Source organism: Strigops habroptila, chromosome 1 (genome assembly GCF_004027225.2).
Source record: "Strigops habroptila isolate Jane chromosome 1, bStrHab1.2.pri, whole genome shotgun sequence".
In the NCBI taxonomy this organism is placed as follows: Eukaryota; Metazoa; Chordata; class Aves; order Psittaciformes; family Psittacidae; genus Strigops; species Strigops habroptila.
In genome coordinates this window covers 75,137,190-75,149,950 of record NC_044277.2, presented here as the reverse complement: position 1 = coordinate 75,149,950, position 12,761 = coordinate 75,137,190, and the positions used below count along the sequence as shown (strand labels likewise).

The window sequence follows — 12,761 nt, the reverse complement described above, 5'->3', positions numbered from 1 at the left end:
TGTGGAGTTGACTAATGGGATGTGCATCTGTCTGAAGATTATATTTGTTCTTGTTAATGTGGTATTTGAGTTTCAGTGCAGGACAGGCTTTGCTTATTTTTTATATGTGACTAAAGCATATAATGTTGGTAACAGCTCTTAAAGATTAAGACTTAAAACATTTAGGCTTTATGATAAACAGCTAGTTGACAGGAGCAAATGTGAAGATTGGCACTAATGAGAAATTGTTTTAGAATGTAAGAAGCATTTTCTGATGTTGGGTAGAAGTACAAAAGATCTTAAATTCTTTCTCAGTAGAATATGAGTCAAGCTGGACCACTCTTGTGTCATCTTCTAAGTAATGCTCATTTTTACTTGAAAAAGGAGCTACCATTGCCTAGCCTTTACACTGTTATGAAAACTTCTGTATTAACAGGACAATTAAATTGCCTTCTTTGTTCTTTAAAAAAGAAAAAAAAGTGCCTGTTCTAGTAGATAACTGTCATCTCTTGGTTCAGTTATATCTGACATAGGGATGTAATCCTGCAGCCACAAAGATGTCTGAATTTAGCATTTAAAAAATGATGACTAGAAATAAGTTGTGGCTATTTTCATCCTCTAAATTCACATTCTGTTTATTTTTATGTATTTATTTATGTATTTATTTTTAGAATGGGCCAATGGTGGAGGGTTTACAGCCTCAGGAAGCCAGCGACAGGCTTACTGTGTTTCAGGTACTGTTAATTCTAAGGCATTGCTTAGTACTTATCGCAAGTAAATTAACGCCTGTAGGCTCTGAGAACGAATCAGAGCAGTTGAACTAATTTTCATTGATATATAGGGTTACTGACTAGGCAAAGTCTGTTTTAACTTCATGAAATTAAGTCGGTACTTTTTTCAATGCATTTGCAAGGAATGCTAGTTAAAATCAGATTTTTTAGGAGCTAATAAAAGGCTAAATAATGAGTGATAATTACTAGATTTAAGTATCCTGATGAGAGCCTACTCTCAAGTTTAGTGTATTTGGCTATATGCTGTTCTTGTGTTCATTATTGTCTCTTTTCCTCATGAATACAACTCTGCCCAATCTTCCCTTCTCTTCTTTTTTTTTTTTTAATAATATTAAAGATTTCCATTTAAACTGACTATTTGACTATTTTTCCCTGTTGAAACGTTTTGTTTGTACCATGACTAATCTCTGTTGCTGTAATGATGTCTTCGAATGGTTTTCCTTTTTCCATAGTGCTATTCGTTTGGCTTCCTACTACATTCCCTCGGTTACATTACAGTTGACGAATAAATTTTGTTATTCTTTGCTGCTTAAACTATAGTAACCCTTACTTTGATCCTTCAGTAAAAGAATTGTACAGCATACCTGGAGAGGTAGAATTTGCTGTATCCACGTTTCTTTGCTTTGCATGTCATGCTCCACCTCTTCTAAGTGCAAGTGAAGCATTTACTGTTCTATCACTGTGCCACATGGAGTAAATGCCCCCCAGTCAGCTTCTAATGTGCCTCCAAGCTAATTAAAAGTTACTTTTCGCAGGAAAATTGTTGACAAGGCAGTTGACAGTGTAAGAAGTTGTTAGTATCTCCTGTATATATTTCTAGTATTTGCTAGACTTTAATCACTAATGCAGCTCCAAGCATAATGTCAAATCTTGAACATTTAATTATTTAGTTTTATTTAATTTAATATTTTTCTTTTTCTTTTTTAGAATCGATTTGATGATCTTTTTCGGAAATATATCACTTACACAGATGGGGAAGATCTTTTTGGTTTGCCTGTAACTCAGTATCCTCAGCTGCTTGAAATAAAGAAGCAACTGAATCTGTTACAGAAACTTTACAATCTGTATAACAATGTCATTGACACAGTCAGTGGCTACTATGATATTCTTTGGTCAGAATTAGACACTGGAAAAATCAACAGTGAACTTCTGGGTTTTCAGAACAGGTGAGAAACTGCTGTTGTGGTAAAGATGCCTAAAATAACTTTGCTACTTCTGAAATATGATTATAAATTAGCACCAATAATCTTATCTGAGCATGTATTTGTTCATTGGAACATGAAAAATATGAATTCTGATTGATAAAAATATCACTTACCAACTTCATAAAATAAAGAAGCCAGTTTTTGACTCTAGGTGTTGAGGATTATTGTTCCTTAGAGAGCTTATTGGTTTTTTGTTTTTTTGTTTTTTTTTTTTAATGAAATTAGAATATATGTTAAAATTGTTATTTATTTTGTTCATGAAAGGAAATTTCACTTGTTTGTTGTAACATTATTATTCATAAGGCAGATTCACCCTAGATGTCTAAGGCAAGTTAGTGACTTGCTGAAGCGTTTTCCTACAAAATCAGATATATTGCATACATACATACATAGAAGCTGAACTTTTCATCAAACCAGTAATCAAAAAATTTAAAGAATTAAACCTTCATCTTCTGAGGAACAGGGATTTTTTTGGGTTTGGTTTTTTTTTTTTTCCTAGGCTACAGAGCAGGGCATATCACCAAAAGGTGAAATCAAGATATAAAGCAGTTCAGTTATATTTGAAGGTAGCTTGGACAAAGTGCATTAGAATTATGCAGTTACACTCGTTAAAGGTTAGCCTGTAGGTGCCTGCCCAACTATCAGTCAATGAAATAGACTGGAAACAGATTTTCTTACATGCAGAATCACATACAGAATCTTCAGAATACAGGCAACCTGAATTTGAAAGATATGCGGTCGGTGGTTAAATGGGTAATAGAAAAAATATTTGACACTTGCTGAAAAAGTTTGCATTATTTCTACATAGATGCCGTAAGCTTCCTCGTGGTGTAAAGGAATGGCAGGCCTTTTTTGACCTAAAGAAGACCATTGAGGACTTCAGTGAATGTTGCCCATTGCTTGAGCGTATGTCAAGTAAAGCAATGATGCCTCGGCACTGGAAGCAGATTGCAGATCTCACTGAACACAACTTTGATGTGGAAAGTGAAACATTCAAACTGAGGAATATAATGGAAGCTCCACTGTTAAGATATAAAGACGAAATAGAGGTATTGTGAAGGAAGAGAAATAGATACATGAAACAAAACAATCGGCTTGAATAGTATAGGAGTAACAGTAGTAAGAAGGAAAACGGAATATTTCTAAAGAAAATACAGAGAAATGGACCATCACTTCAACTTTCTGTATAAAATGACACAAATAAATGGTGGTGTCAACTCCTCTTTTTAAATCATGCAACTTGGCCAGGGAATTAATTCATGAGGGTGCTTTGCTTTGCAACTGAAAGATATTAAAAGTAATCACTGTATTATATTTTATTCCCCTAAAGCTGGTCATGTGGTATACAGATTTTTAACTATAGTGTTTGTATGCCTGTAGATCTTTCCACTTAATAAATAGTTGCTCATCAGCCTCACTAGGGTTAAAGGAAATATGATTTAGACTTGTATATTAGAGACTTGAACCATTCATGGCTTGTTTTGACATCCTGTTTATTTAAAAGGATATCTGCATAAGTGCTGTGAAGGAGAGAGACATTGAGCAGAAGTTAAAACAAGTGATAGCTGAATGGGACAACAAAACATTTGTCTTCACAAATTTTAAAGACCGTGGGGAACTTCTTTTAAGAGGTGACAACGCATCAGAAACAATTGCCACCATAGAGGACAGCTTGATGGTTCTTGGCTCTCTCTTGAGTAACAGGTAACATGAAAAGTGGGGGAGATAAAAATGTCAGCAAGAGGCTTTGTTTTATTGAACAAATCTATCTTTCATAGAGGAGAAGGCAAATAAATATCCAGATAACAACTAAGAGCTTGCTTGTCCTTGAACTGTTCATGGGCAAGTTCTTATTGTCTTTATACTTCCAGTAAGTTCTTTTGGAAGCATGTGGATGCAGTTCAGACTTCCTGAATAATCAGCTGGATAGTTTTCATCTATGAAGAAAGTGGTGATGACCATAAGGGGGAACATCGCCTGGTTGTGGCAGGCATACTATGGGCATTAAAGGCACTGCTACTCTGCCCCATGACAGGTCACTGCCTCATGCTGAAGGTCCTGAAAATCTCTGTTAAAATGAGCTTCAATTTGTCTGGTTCCACATGCCAAAGCCTGCGCATAGAACCTGATCATCAGGCAGATGTTCAAAAGCAACAGTTCCATTGATCAGGACCTCTAGGAGTCTTGCAGCTCTCAAGAGACTTGCATAGCCCTTTTTTGAAACCACTTTGACTTAGAGTAAATTTGAAATCTTGCTCCTATTTAGCTTCTTTTGGATCAGAGCTGTGCTACGCACCATCTGTACAAAGCAGAAAGTTGGAGCTGATTTGGTTTATAGCTGCTAACTAGCTGAATTGAGTCATGTATAGGTTTTTATACTTTCACTTGACAAAGATATGAGCAGCAAAATTATTCCTCATCCTTATGAGTAATATGCTGGCTTTCAAGTGATCTGTTCCTTCTTGAAATAAAGCAAGTGTCTTCTTTTTATTTTAGATATAATACACCCTTCAAGACACAGATTCAGAAATGGGTGCACTATCTTTCCAGCACAACAGATATCATTGAGAACTGGATGACTGTACAGAACTTGTGGATTTATTTAGAAGCTGTTTTTGTTGGTGGTGACATAGCAAAGCAGCTTCCAAAGGTTTTCAGACATACTTTTTTTCAGTTTAGTTTTCTACATTCTAAAACTTAACCATGATGTCATAATTGATGCAGTAACATAAACTTATTTTTTTGGTACTTAACAAAACTGGTCTTGCCAAGAAATAGGTAAACAAACATTGTGTTACAATAATAACATTGCGTGAGCTAGTTGATCTATATATTTCTGGATTGTAAAATTGTTAACCAATAAGTGTTGTGCCTAGCACAACATAGGAATCCTTATCTTGAACTTTCATAAATAGCTTTTAAAATTAAAAATTAACCTTACTTTCTAGAGAAAAAGTCTTCTAATTCAAAGCATGCACTTCAAGCATGAGTTTTCTGTCTTTTTCTCTAAGAATGCTTTAAAGTAGACAGACTTGGCAGTCAAGTATAAAATAAGCTGTATTGTGTAAGCTGTAAGATTTGTGTTTTTCTAAGCAGAAAAATCCTTAGAAGTTGGACATAAGCTTACTAATGAGAAGATTACTGTTGAAATTACTGGGTGCCAATTCTGCAGGCAAATGCCTTTTCTCTTTTCTCTTGTCCTTCCTCCATCTCTCTCTTTCCTTCCACATTCATTGTCATGTTTCAACAGGAAGCAAAGCGTTTCTCTAACATTGATAAATCCTGGGTAAGGATCATGACCAGAGCTCATGAAACACCCAATGTTGTTCAGTGCTGTATTGGAGATGAAATCATGGGACAGTTACTACCACATTTACTAGAACAGCTTGAAATCTGTCAGAAATCACTTACAGGGTAAGACTACTACAAGACTGCAGTCTTGGGCAGATGATTGTGAATTGTGTAACTAGGGAAAGAGCAATTGCTTGGGTACTGTCCCATGGACTTTGCAAAGATGTTCCTGTTCTACTATGAATTCAGTTGAACTGAGTAAGCAAGTTATCAAAATGATACACCACCTCCAAAGACATTGTTAGCAACTATAAAGAAAAAATTTAATTCGTAACTAAGCTATCATTCACTCTCTATCTCTGCTGAAACTGAAGCATGATCCAGCATGGTTTCAATCCAGAAGGCGGCCTAGGATCTGTATGTCCTATTCAGACCCTTCACAAATCTGGGAGAAATTAAGCAGGAGAGACCTAAATAGCATATAACAGACTTCAGTAAAACCATTGTATTTTGGTTTTGTTTCTTTTCTTTTTATTGGTACTTACATTATAACAAATAATAAAAGTTTTCCATTAAATGATTTCTGATGCTGAAAGAGTAGCTTTAAAGCAGGTGCTTAACATGAAGGTATGATGGATAAGAATTGTTGTCATTGCCGCTGCTAAAAATTGCAATTATACAGCATGAGAAATGCAAGCTTTAAAGAGGAAAGGATGTATAAATTGACTGAATTCACTTACCATCTACCAACTACCCACCCCCCTTCCCACCATTTTTGTTTTTAAATACAGATACCTGGAGAAAAAGCGTCTGCTATTTCCACGATTCTTCTTTGTGTCAGATCCTGCTCTCTTAGAAATTCTTGGCCAGGCATCAGACTCTCACAATATACAGGCACATCTGCTGAATATCTTTGACAACATTAAAACTGTCAGGTTCCATGAAAAGGTATGTGCTGCCCACACCTCAGTGTTGCATCCTTTCAAATTAACAATGTGTGATGTTTGTTAAATAAGAAAGCTACCTGGGTGCATAGAGCATTTGCGTGTTTTAACAAGCTCATCAGCTCTTTGGCGCTGCTAAATTGAAGACTTAGTTTCATATTCTTATTTACATAATAGGAAAACTCTATATGGAATAGCAGAACAAACAAAAAATTGCACCAGTGCTTAGGTTTCAGAAAAAGACACACCCAGTACTGAATGGTCTTCTGTGGCTTAATATAGGCTAGCATTCTCTCAAATAAGTTTCTGATTGTTTATACATGTGTCTTTAGATTGCCTGTATTGCACTTTCATTCATTTTTTGATTGTAACAAAAATGTATGTAGTCTCTTGCCTGTTTCTGAGTTATCCTTCATATTGCCTTCAAACATACTGTTTGAAGAACAATTTTCTTATACCTTTTACAGGAACAGGAAGCAACAAAAAAAAAAATTCTTTTTTTCCTGTTTATGTCTACATTTTCATTCATTTGAAATTCCTGTAACTGATCATGTTCTTTTTGTGTTTCCATTAATTTTCCTTTGTAAGGCTGTAAATTTTGTTAGCATATTAACTCACCAGTAATGGGGGAAGGTTTCCTTTATTGTGACTGGAAATTGGATGCTGTCACTGAAACTGAAGTGAAATTCAGGAATTTTCAACGTATTGAGGTTTATCTCCTTGTTCAGATGACAGTGTTTTGTTTAAAGCCTTTCTGCACACCAAAAGTAATGATTTATTTGGTTTTATATTTCACTTCAAAAGGTTGGTATAATTCATTAGTTATCTAAAGAAGTTTGATGAAGTGATGCCAGGAAAATCAGTTATGGTAAAGCTAACAATAAATCTACAAACACAAGATGTTCTTGCTTTGCTTTTATTAGATTTATGATCATATATTGTCGATTAGTTCACGAGAGGGTGAGACTGTAGAGCTGACTAAACCTGTAATAGCTGAAGGTAATGTGGAAGTTTGGCTCAATTCTCTGTTGAAGGAATCTCAGCTGTCACTGCATCATGTTATTCGTCAAGCAGCTGAGCACATCAAGGAAAGTAATTTCCAGCTGACTGAATTTCTTTCTACTTACCCTGCCCAGGTAATATCATTGTTAAATCAATGAATAATCGTTTACAGATACATAGCACATTAATGTGTTTTTTTCTTGTTTTCGCAACCAAAATTGCAGCCAACATTATAAATGCAAACCTGACATTTAAATTAATCTGAATCAACTCAGCCTTTTAAATTAAATTTTACGTATCTGCAACCAAAAGAAGAAAACTTACCCTGAAGGGTTTTTTTGTTTCCTTTTTTTTTTTCCTTTTTCTGTTTTCCTGCCAAAATAAGGCTGAATGCAATAAATAATGTAATGGAGTTAACACTTTCTTTGCAAGCTTAATACTTGACTAATGAAGGAAAAGTAATAAAATTGTATGTTTGTTTATGTATTCAGGAAAACAATATATTTATTGGTAAAGATTTGGAGCTGAAGGTAGTGTTGAGGGAAAATTATTTTCTTGGTAGAAGCTTCACTTCTGATCAGGAATGTTGTTGGAGAGAGAATAAAGAGTTTGTGAATTACTGAAAGAAATCTTTTAAATAGAAGTATTAGTTTTTCAGTTATTAGTTATTAATTATAAACTGTATTATACATAGTATTTATATGCTGTAAATTATATTGAACAGTTGTATCAGCAGTGCACTGTAGACAGTATCTACAAGACTGAAGTGTGTTCTTAACTATGTGTTTATGAATGGAGTTGGGACACAAAAAAATGCATGGAGTGAATGACCTCTACATGGATGCATGAAAAAAGAATTTTATAAAAATAGTAGCAGGATGTTTTCTTTAGTTTATCTGTGTCTGTGAATGTACATTTTAGGTGAAAGAGAAAAGGTTACGAAGCATATACTTTTATGTTTCCTAAGGTTGGGTTGTTGGGGATCCAAATGATTTGGACAAGAGACTCAGAAGCAGCTTTGACTAATGCCAGGTATGATAAAAAAATTATGCGAAAGACGAACCAATTTTTCCTGGATCTTCTAAACGTGCTGATAGATATGACTACAAAAGACCTTAGCTCAGTTGAGCGAGTTAAATACGAGACGTTAATCACTATTCATGTGCATCAGAGGGACATTTTTGATGGTCTGGTAAGTACTGAAAAATTTACAATGAGGTATGAGGTGGTTTCCGCATATAAAACAATGTGAAAGGATAAGAAGAAAATAATACTATACCTATGAACTCATGATTCTTAAGCTAAACATTTAATTTCAGGAGTATAACGATTATGTGACCTTGAGTATTATAAAAATGCTGATGTTGTTTCAATCCATGTCTTAGTTTCCCTTGAAGTAATTCAGTGTTTTCTCACCCCACAAGCAATAGCAGAATTTTATAATGCTTTGTGTTGGCCCACTTAAGTTAGATGCCTCTATTGCGTGATCACTTAAGGGACTTCTTTTGCTTCATATGTTGTGTTGCAAGTAATTGTCCTCTATCTAGGCTACATTGTGAGTTTCAAGGAGTAGATAGAATGAATGTGGAGTCATAGTACAGGAAAAAGTTTGAATTTGGTTGAAGCTACTATCCCCTCTGTTCTAGTTTCTATAGAATACGTAATTATTACTTAGGGATTTATTTATTCACACCTCCTCATGCTGCCACAGGATACTAGAATTAGGAAAATAAAAGCATATACTGCTTAAACAGTCAAACTCAAAATCTAGCATACCCTTTTATCTATAGGAAGGCTGAACCTGACTGAAATTTATCTGTCTTGGAAAAGAATTACCAAGATTTTATTTTTCTTTATTTTCCCGTCAGTAATTACTGAGAATTACTGCCATTGCTGATAGGCAGACACCTATTTTTCCTTTGTAAAACCAGTTGTTTCTAGTTATAATCATCTTATGTAAACTGTAATTTTTAGACACAAGCTACAGGGCATCTTTTTTAATCATAGAATGGTTTGAATTAGAAGGGACCTTAAAGATAATCTAGTTCCAACCCCCCTGCTACAGGTAGGGACACCTTCCACTAGACCAGGTTGCTCCAAGCCCCGTCCAGCCTGTCCTTGAACACTGCCAGGGATGAGGCAGCCACAGCTTCTCTGGACAACCTGCCTTGCTACCCTCACACTAAAGAACTTCTTCCGAATATCTAATCTAAATTTACCCTCTTTCAGCTTAAAGCCATTCCTCCTTGTCCTATCACTCCACGCCCTTGTAAAATGTCCTTCCCCAGCTTTCCTGTACCCTTTAGGTACTGGAAGGCTGCTATAAGGCCTCCCCTAAGCCTTCGCATGTCCGGGCTGAACAAGTCCAACCTGTCTTCAGCTCTCAACCTGTCTTCATAGAAAAGGTGCTCCAGCCCTCTGATCATCTTTGTGGCCCTCCTTATGTCCTTTTGGTGCTGGGTGCCCCAGAACTGAATGCAGTACTCCAGATGGGGTCTCAGAAGAGCAAAATAAAGGGGGATTTTTATGGTAAAAATCAAGATAGGGTCTCCACTATTCTTTTTTTACTAGTTGTTCTTTATGCCTTTCATTGTGATTGCAGTGCTACTTAGATGAGATAATTGCAAAAGTAAATGTTAACCATGAATACCAGAGGCCTTTTTTTCCCCTCTTTTCTTAGTGTTGCATGCATATCAAGAGTCCTACAGACTTCGAGTGGCTGAAACAATGTAGATTTTACTTTAATGAAGACTCTGATAAAATGATGATTAAGATCACTGATGTGGGTTTCACATACCAGAATGAATTCTTGGGCTGTACTGAGAGGCTTGTCATAACACCTCTTACAGACAGGTGAAAAAGACTGATTTTATTCCTTTATTCTTTGCCAAAACTAGGATTTTACAAGTGGGATTTTGTCACTCTTATTGGATGCAAAATAGATCTGTGCAGAGTTAGCAAAGTCAATAATTTTGCATGGAATATGTGACTGGTTTTGTTTCTGTCCCTTACTGCATGAATAAATTCCAGCTTAATTTTTGCCACATACTTGCATGATCCCCACAGATATGATGCATGGGGCTCTGATTCTCCTGTATGTGAGGCTAGTATACCTGAGGATCAGGTACATCTAACAGATACAATATGCTGAGAGTGATACAATGTTTACAGGCAAACTAATGAAAACAGCTAAGAAAGAATAGACAGGAAAAAATTTATACAGCTGCAGAGGATGGGAGATCTTTGATCTAGAAAGATGTTGGAAGAGTTGTACTAACAGAGAGGTCTACCTACCTAACTAGAATAACACGAAGAATGCTTTATAAGCTATTACTGGAAAATAAGGGCATTGGGTGTTTCCTTTTATTTTGTTTTCAATTATTCCATACAGCAAATCCCGGAGCCTCTCTTTAGATATAGCTGTTAGCTGCTATTTTACAGCATTACACATAGAAGTTTCATTTATGAAAATGGGATGTGCTGTGTGATCAAATTTTAAAGGTGGATGAGAAGGGAAAGTTTATCTGTCTTTCATTATTGTGCTCCACAGTATAATGTAGTTCAGAACTATTTCAGTTATTCAGGAACTAAACTAACCCAAGTAGATTAGGCAGCATCTCTGTATCTGCTCTCTTCCTTTCCTGTGACGCTTCAGGTGGTTGATTACTGAGGATTATCTGCTCTTCTGCTTTACGTAGGAAGAGACAAACCTTAATATTATCTACATCAGAGGCTGAGTGAAGGCTTTTCCTTCTTACTGATTTAAATTGTAATTAGAGGCACATCATTTCAGTAGTTTTCTTGACTCCTTAAAGCCAAACATCCCTTATGTAACACACTTGAGTAAGTTCCTCTGCTGCTATACAGAAAACTGTGTGCTGCAGCCTCATTAAGTGAATAACAGCCTGTTGCCTTTTAGATGTTACATCACTGTGGCTCAAGCTTTAGGCATGAACATGGGTGGAGCACCCGTGGGACCTGCAGGAACTGGAAAAACTGAAACCATCAAAGACATGGGACGATGCCTAGGAAAATATGTAGTGGTCTTCAATTGTTCAGACCAGATGGATTTCCGAGGACTTGGGAGAATCTTCAAAGGTAAGATATTTGCCAAAAGGGCCAACTGTATTCTGGGGTGCATTAAGTGCAGTATAACTACCAGTCAAAAGAAGTGATTGTCCCACTGTATACAGCATTGGAGTGGCCTCACCTCAAGATGAGTTTTGGGGTCAAAAATGTAAGAAGCATATAAAAAATGTAAGAAGCATATAAAAATATCAGAATGTGTCCAAAGGAGAGCAACAAAGATGGCAGATGAACTAGAGAGGGCATGACTTGTGAGGAATAGCTGAGTATACTAGGTTCGTTCAGCTTTGAGAAAAGGAGACTGAGGGGTGCCCTCATTGCTGTCCACAATTCCTTATGAGGGGCAGTGGAGAAGGAGGTGCTGATCTCTTCTCTCTGTGCCCAGTGCCCAGTGATAAGATACGAAGGGATGGCTTAAAGCTACTTCAGGTGAAGGTCAGATTGGATATTAGAAAAAGGTTCTTCACTGAGAGTGTGATCAAGTGCTGAAACAAGGTCCCTAAGGAAGTAGTCAGAGCCCCAAACCTGTCAGTGTTCAAGTAGTGTTGGGACAGCACTCTTAGATCTATGGTTTAACTTTTATTTAGCCAACTTTTAGGAGTCAGGAGTTGGACTTGATAATCCTCATGAATCCTTTACAACTCATGATATTCTGTGATCATATGGTTCTATGGATTAAGTAAAAGTTACAAATGCTAAGAGAACATCTTTATAAAACAAGGTCAACAGCAGGTGGTTTTAGCCTTTTGAGAAATGCAACTAATTAATATCTTGTTATGAATGTAAAATATATTTGCAACACTATCTCCAAGAAATTTAAATGTCTGAAAACATAAGACAGCTTATGAAAGGATACATAAAGACACTTAAAATAATGAAGAAATACTGACAGTACAGAAAGAAAAAGCTGTAAAATTTATTGCTGAACTGGTGGAATGTGTTTGATTGTGATTTCAGTATTTTGTCTCCTTCAAATGTCAAAGTTCTTATAAGTTGAAGGAAGTACACGCCAAGCACTATATATGTTAAAAACAATTGGCACAGCTCACTGAAGTTAGACTCAGACAACATGGGGTTTTTTTAGGTGCCTGAAACTGATAGATATCAGTTATGGCAGATGTTGAATTAGAGATCAAGTGGAGGTCCTTGACTGTTGTATTGTTGCAAGTGACTGCGTTGATGATTTTTTGTTCTGTTTTCCCCAAAATATGTGTGAAAGAATGCAGTTCTGACACACACTGACTCCTAACTTCTTTCCAGGTGAAAGCAACTTTAATGTACTTTTTAAGCTGTGCAATAAGCTATTGACAACCCATCATATTACAGGAATTTTTTTGGAAGGGCTAAGGAGGAAAACATTCAAGATACTGAAAGAAGGAGCAGAAATTGATGGATATAGTGTACTAGACAAGCTTAAGGACTTTTGGAACTTGATGAATTCTTGCTTGAAAAAGAATTAAACT

The 12,761-nt window shown here is 36.1% G+C and overlaps 1 protein-coding gene across 1 annotated transcript in view; it reads left to right on the top strand.

Moving 5' to 3' along the window:
* Window positions 1–12,761, top strand: part of DNAH5 (dynein axonemal heavy chain 5) — a 121,958-nt gene that overhangs the window by 42,333 nt on the left and 66,864 nt on the right. Inside the window, exons 27-37 of the mRNA XM_030478857.1 lie at window positions 651–713; window positions 1,698–1,936; window positions 2,784–3,024; window positions 3,480–3,679; window positions 4,472–4,625; window positions 5,226–5,389; window positions 6,058–6,214; window positions 7,134–7,346; window positions 8,180–8,404; window positions 9,893–10,065; window positions 11,132–11,310. Coding sequence (XP_030334717.1) covers window positions 651–713; window positions 1,698–1,936; window positions 2,784–3,024; window positions 3,480–3,679; window positions 4,472–4,625; window positions 5,226–5,389; window positions 6,058–6,214; window positions 7,134–7,346; window positions 8,180–8,404; window positions 9,893–10,065; window positions 11,132–11,310 — 2,008 coding nt within the window. The remainder of the gene's footprint in view (window positions 1–650; window positions 714–1,697; window positions 1,937–2,783; window positions 3,025–3,479; window positions 3,680–4,471; window positions 4,626–5,225; window positions 5,390–6,057; window positions 6,215–7,133; window positions 7,347–8,179; window positions 8,405–9,892; window positions 10,066–11,131; window positions 11,311–12,761) is intronic.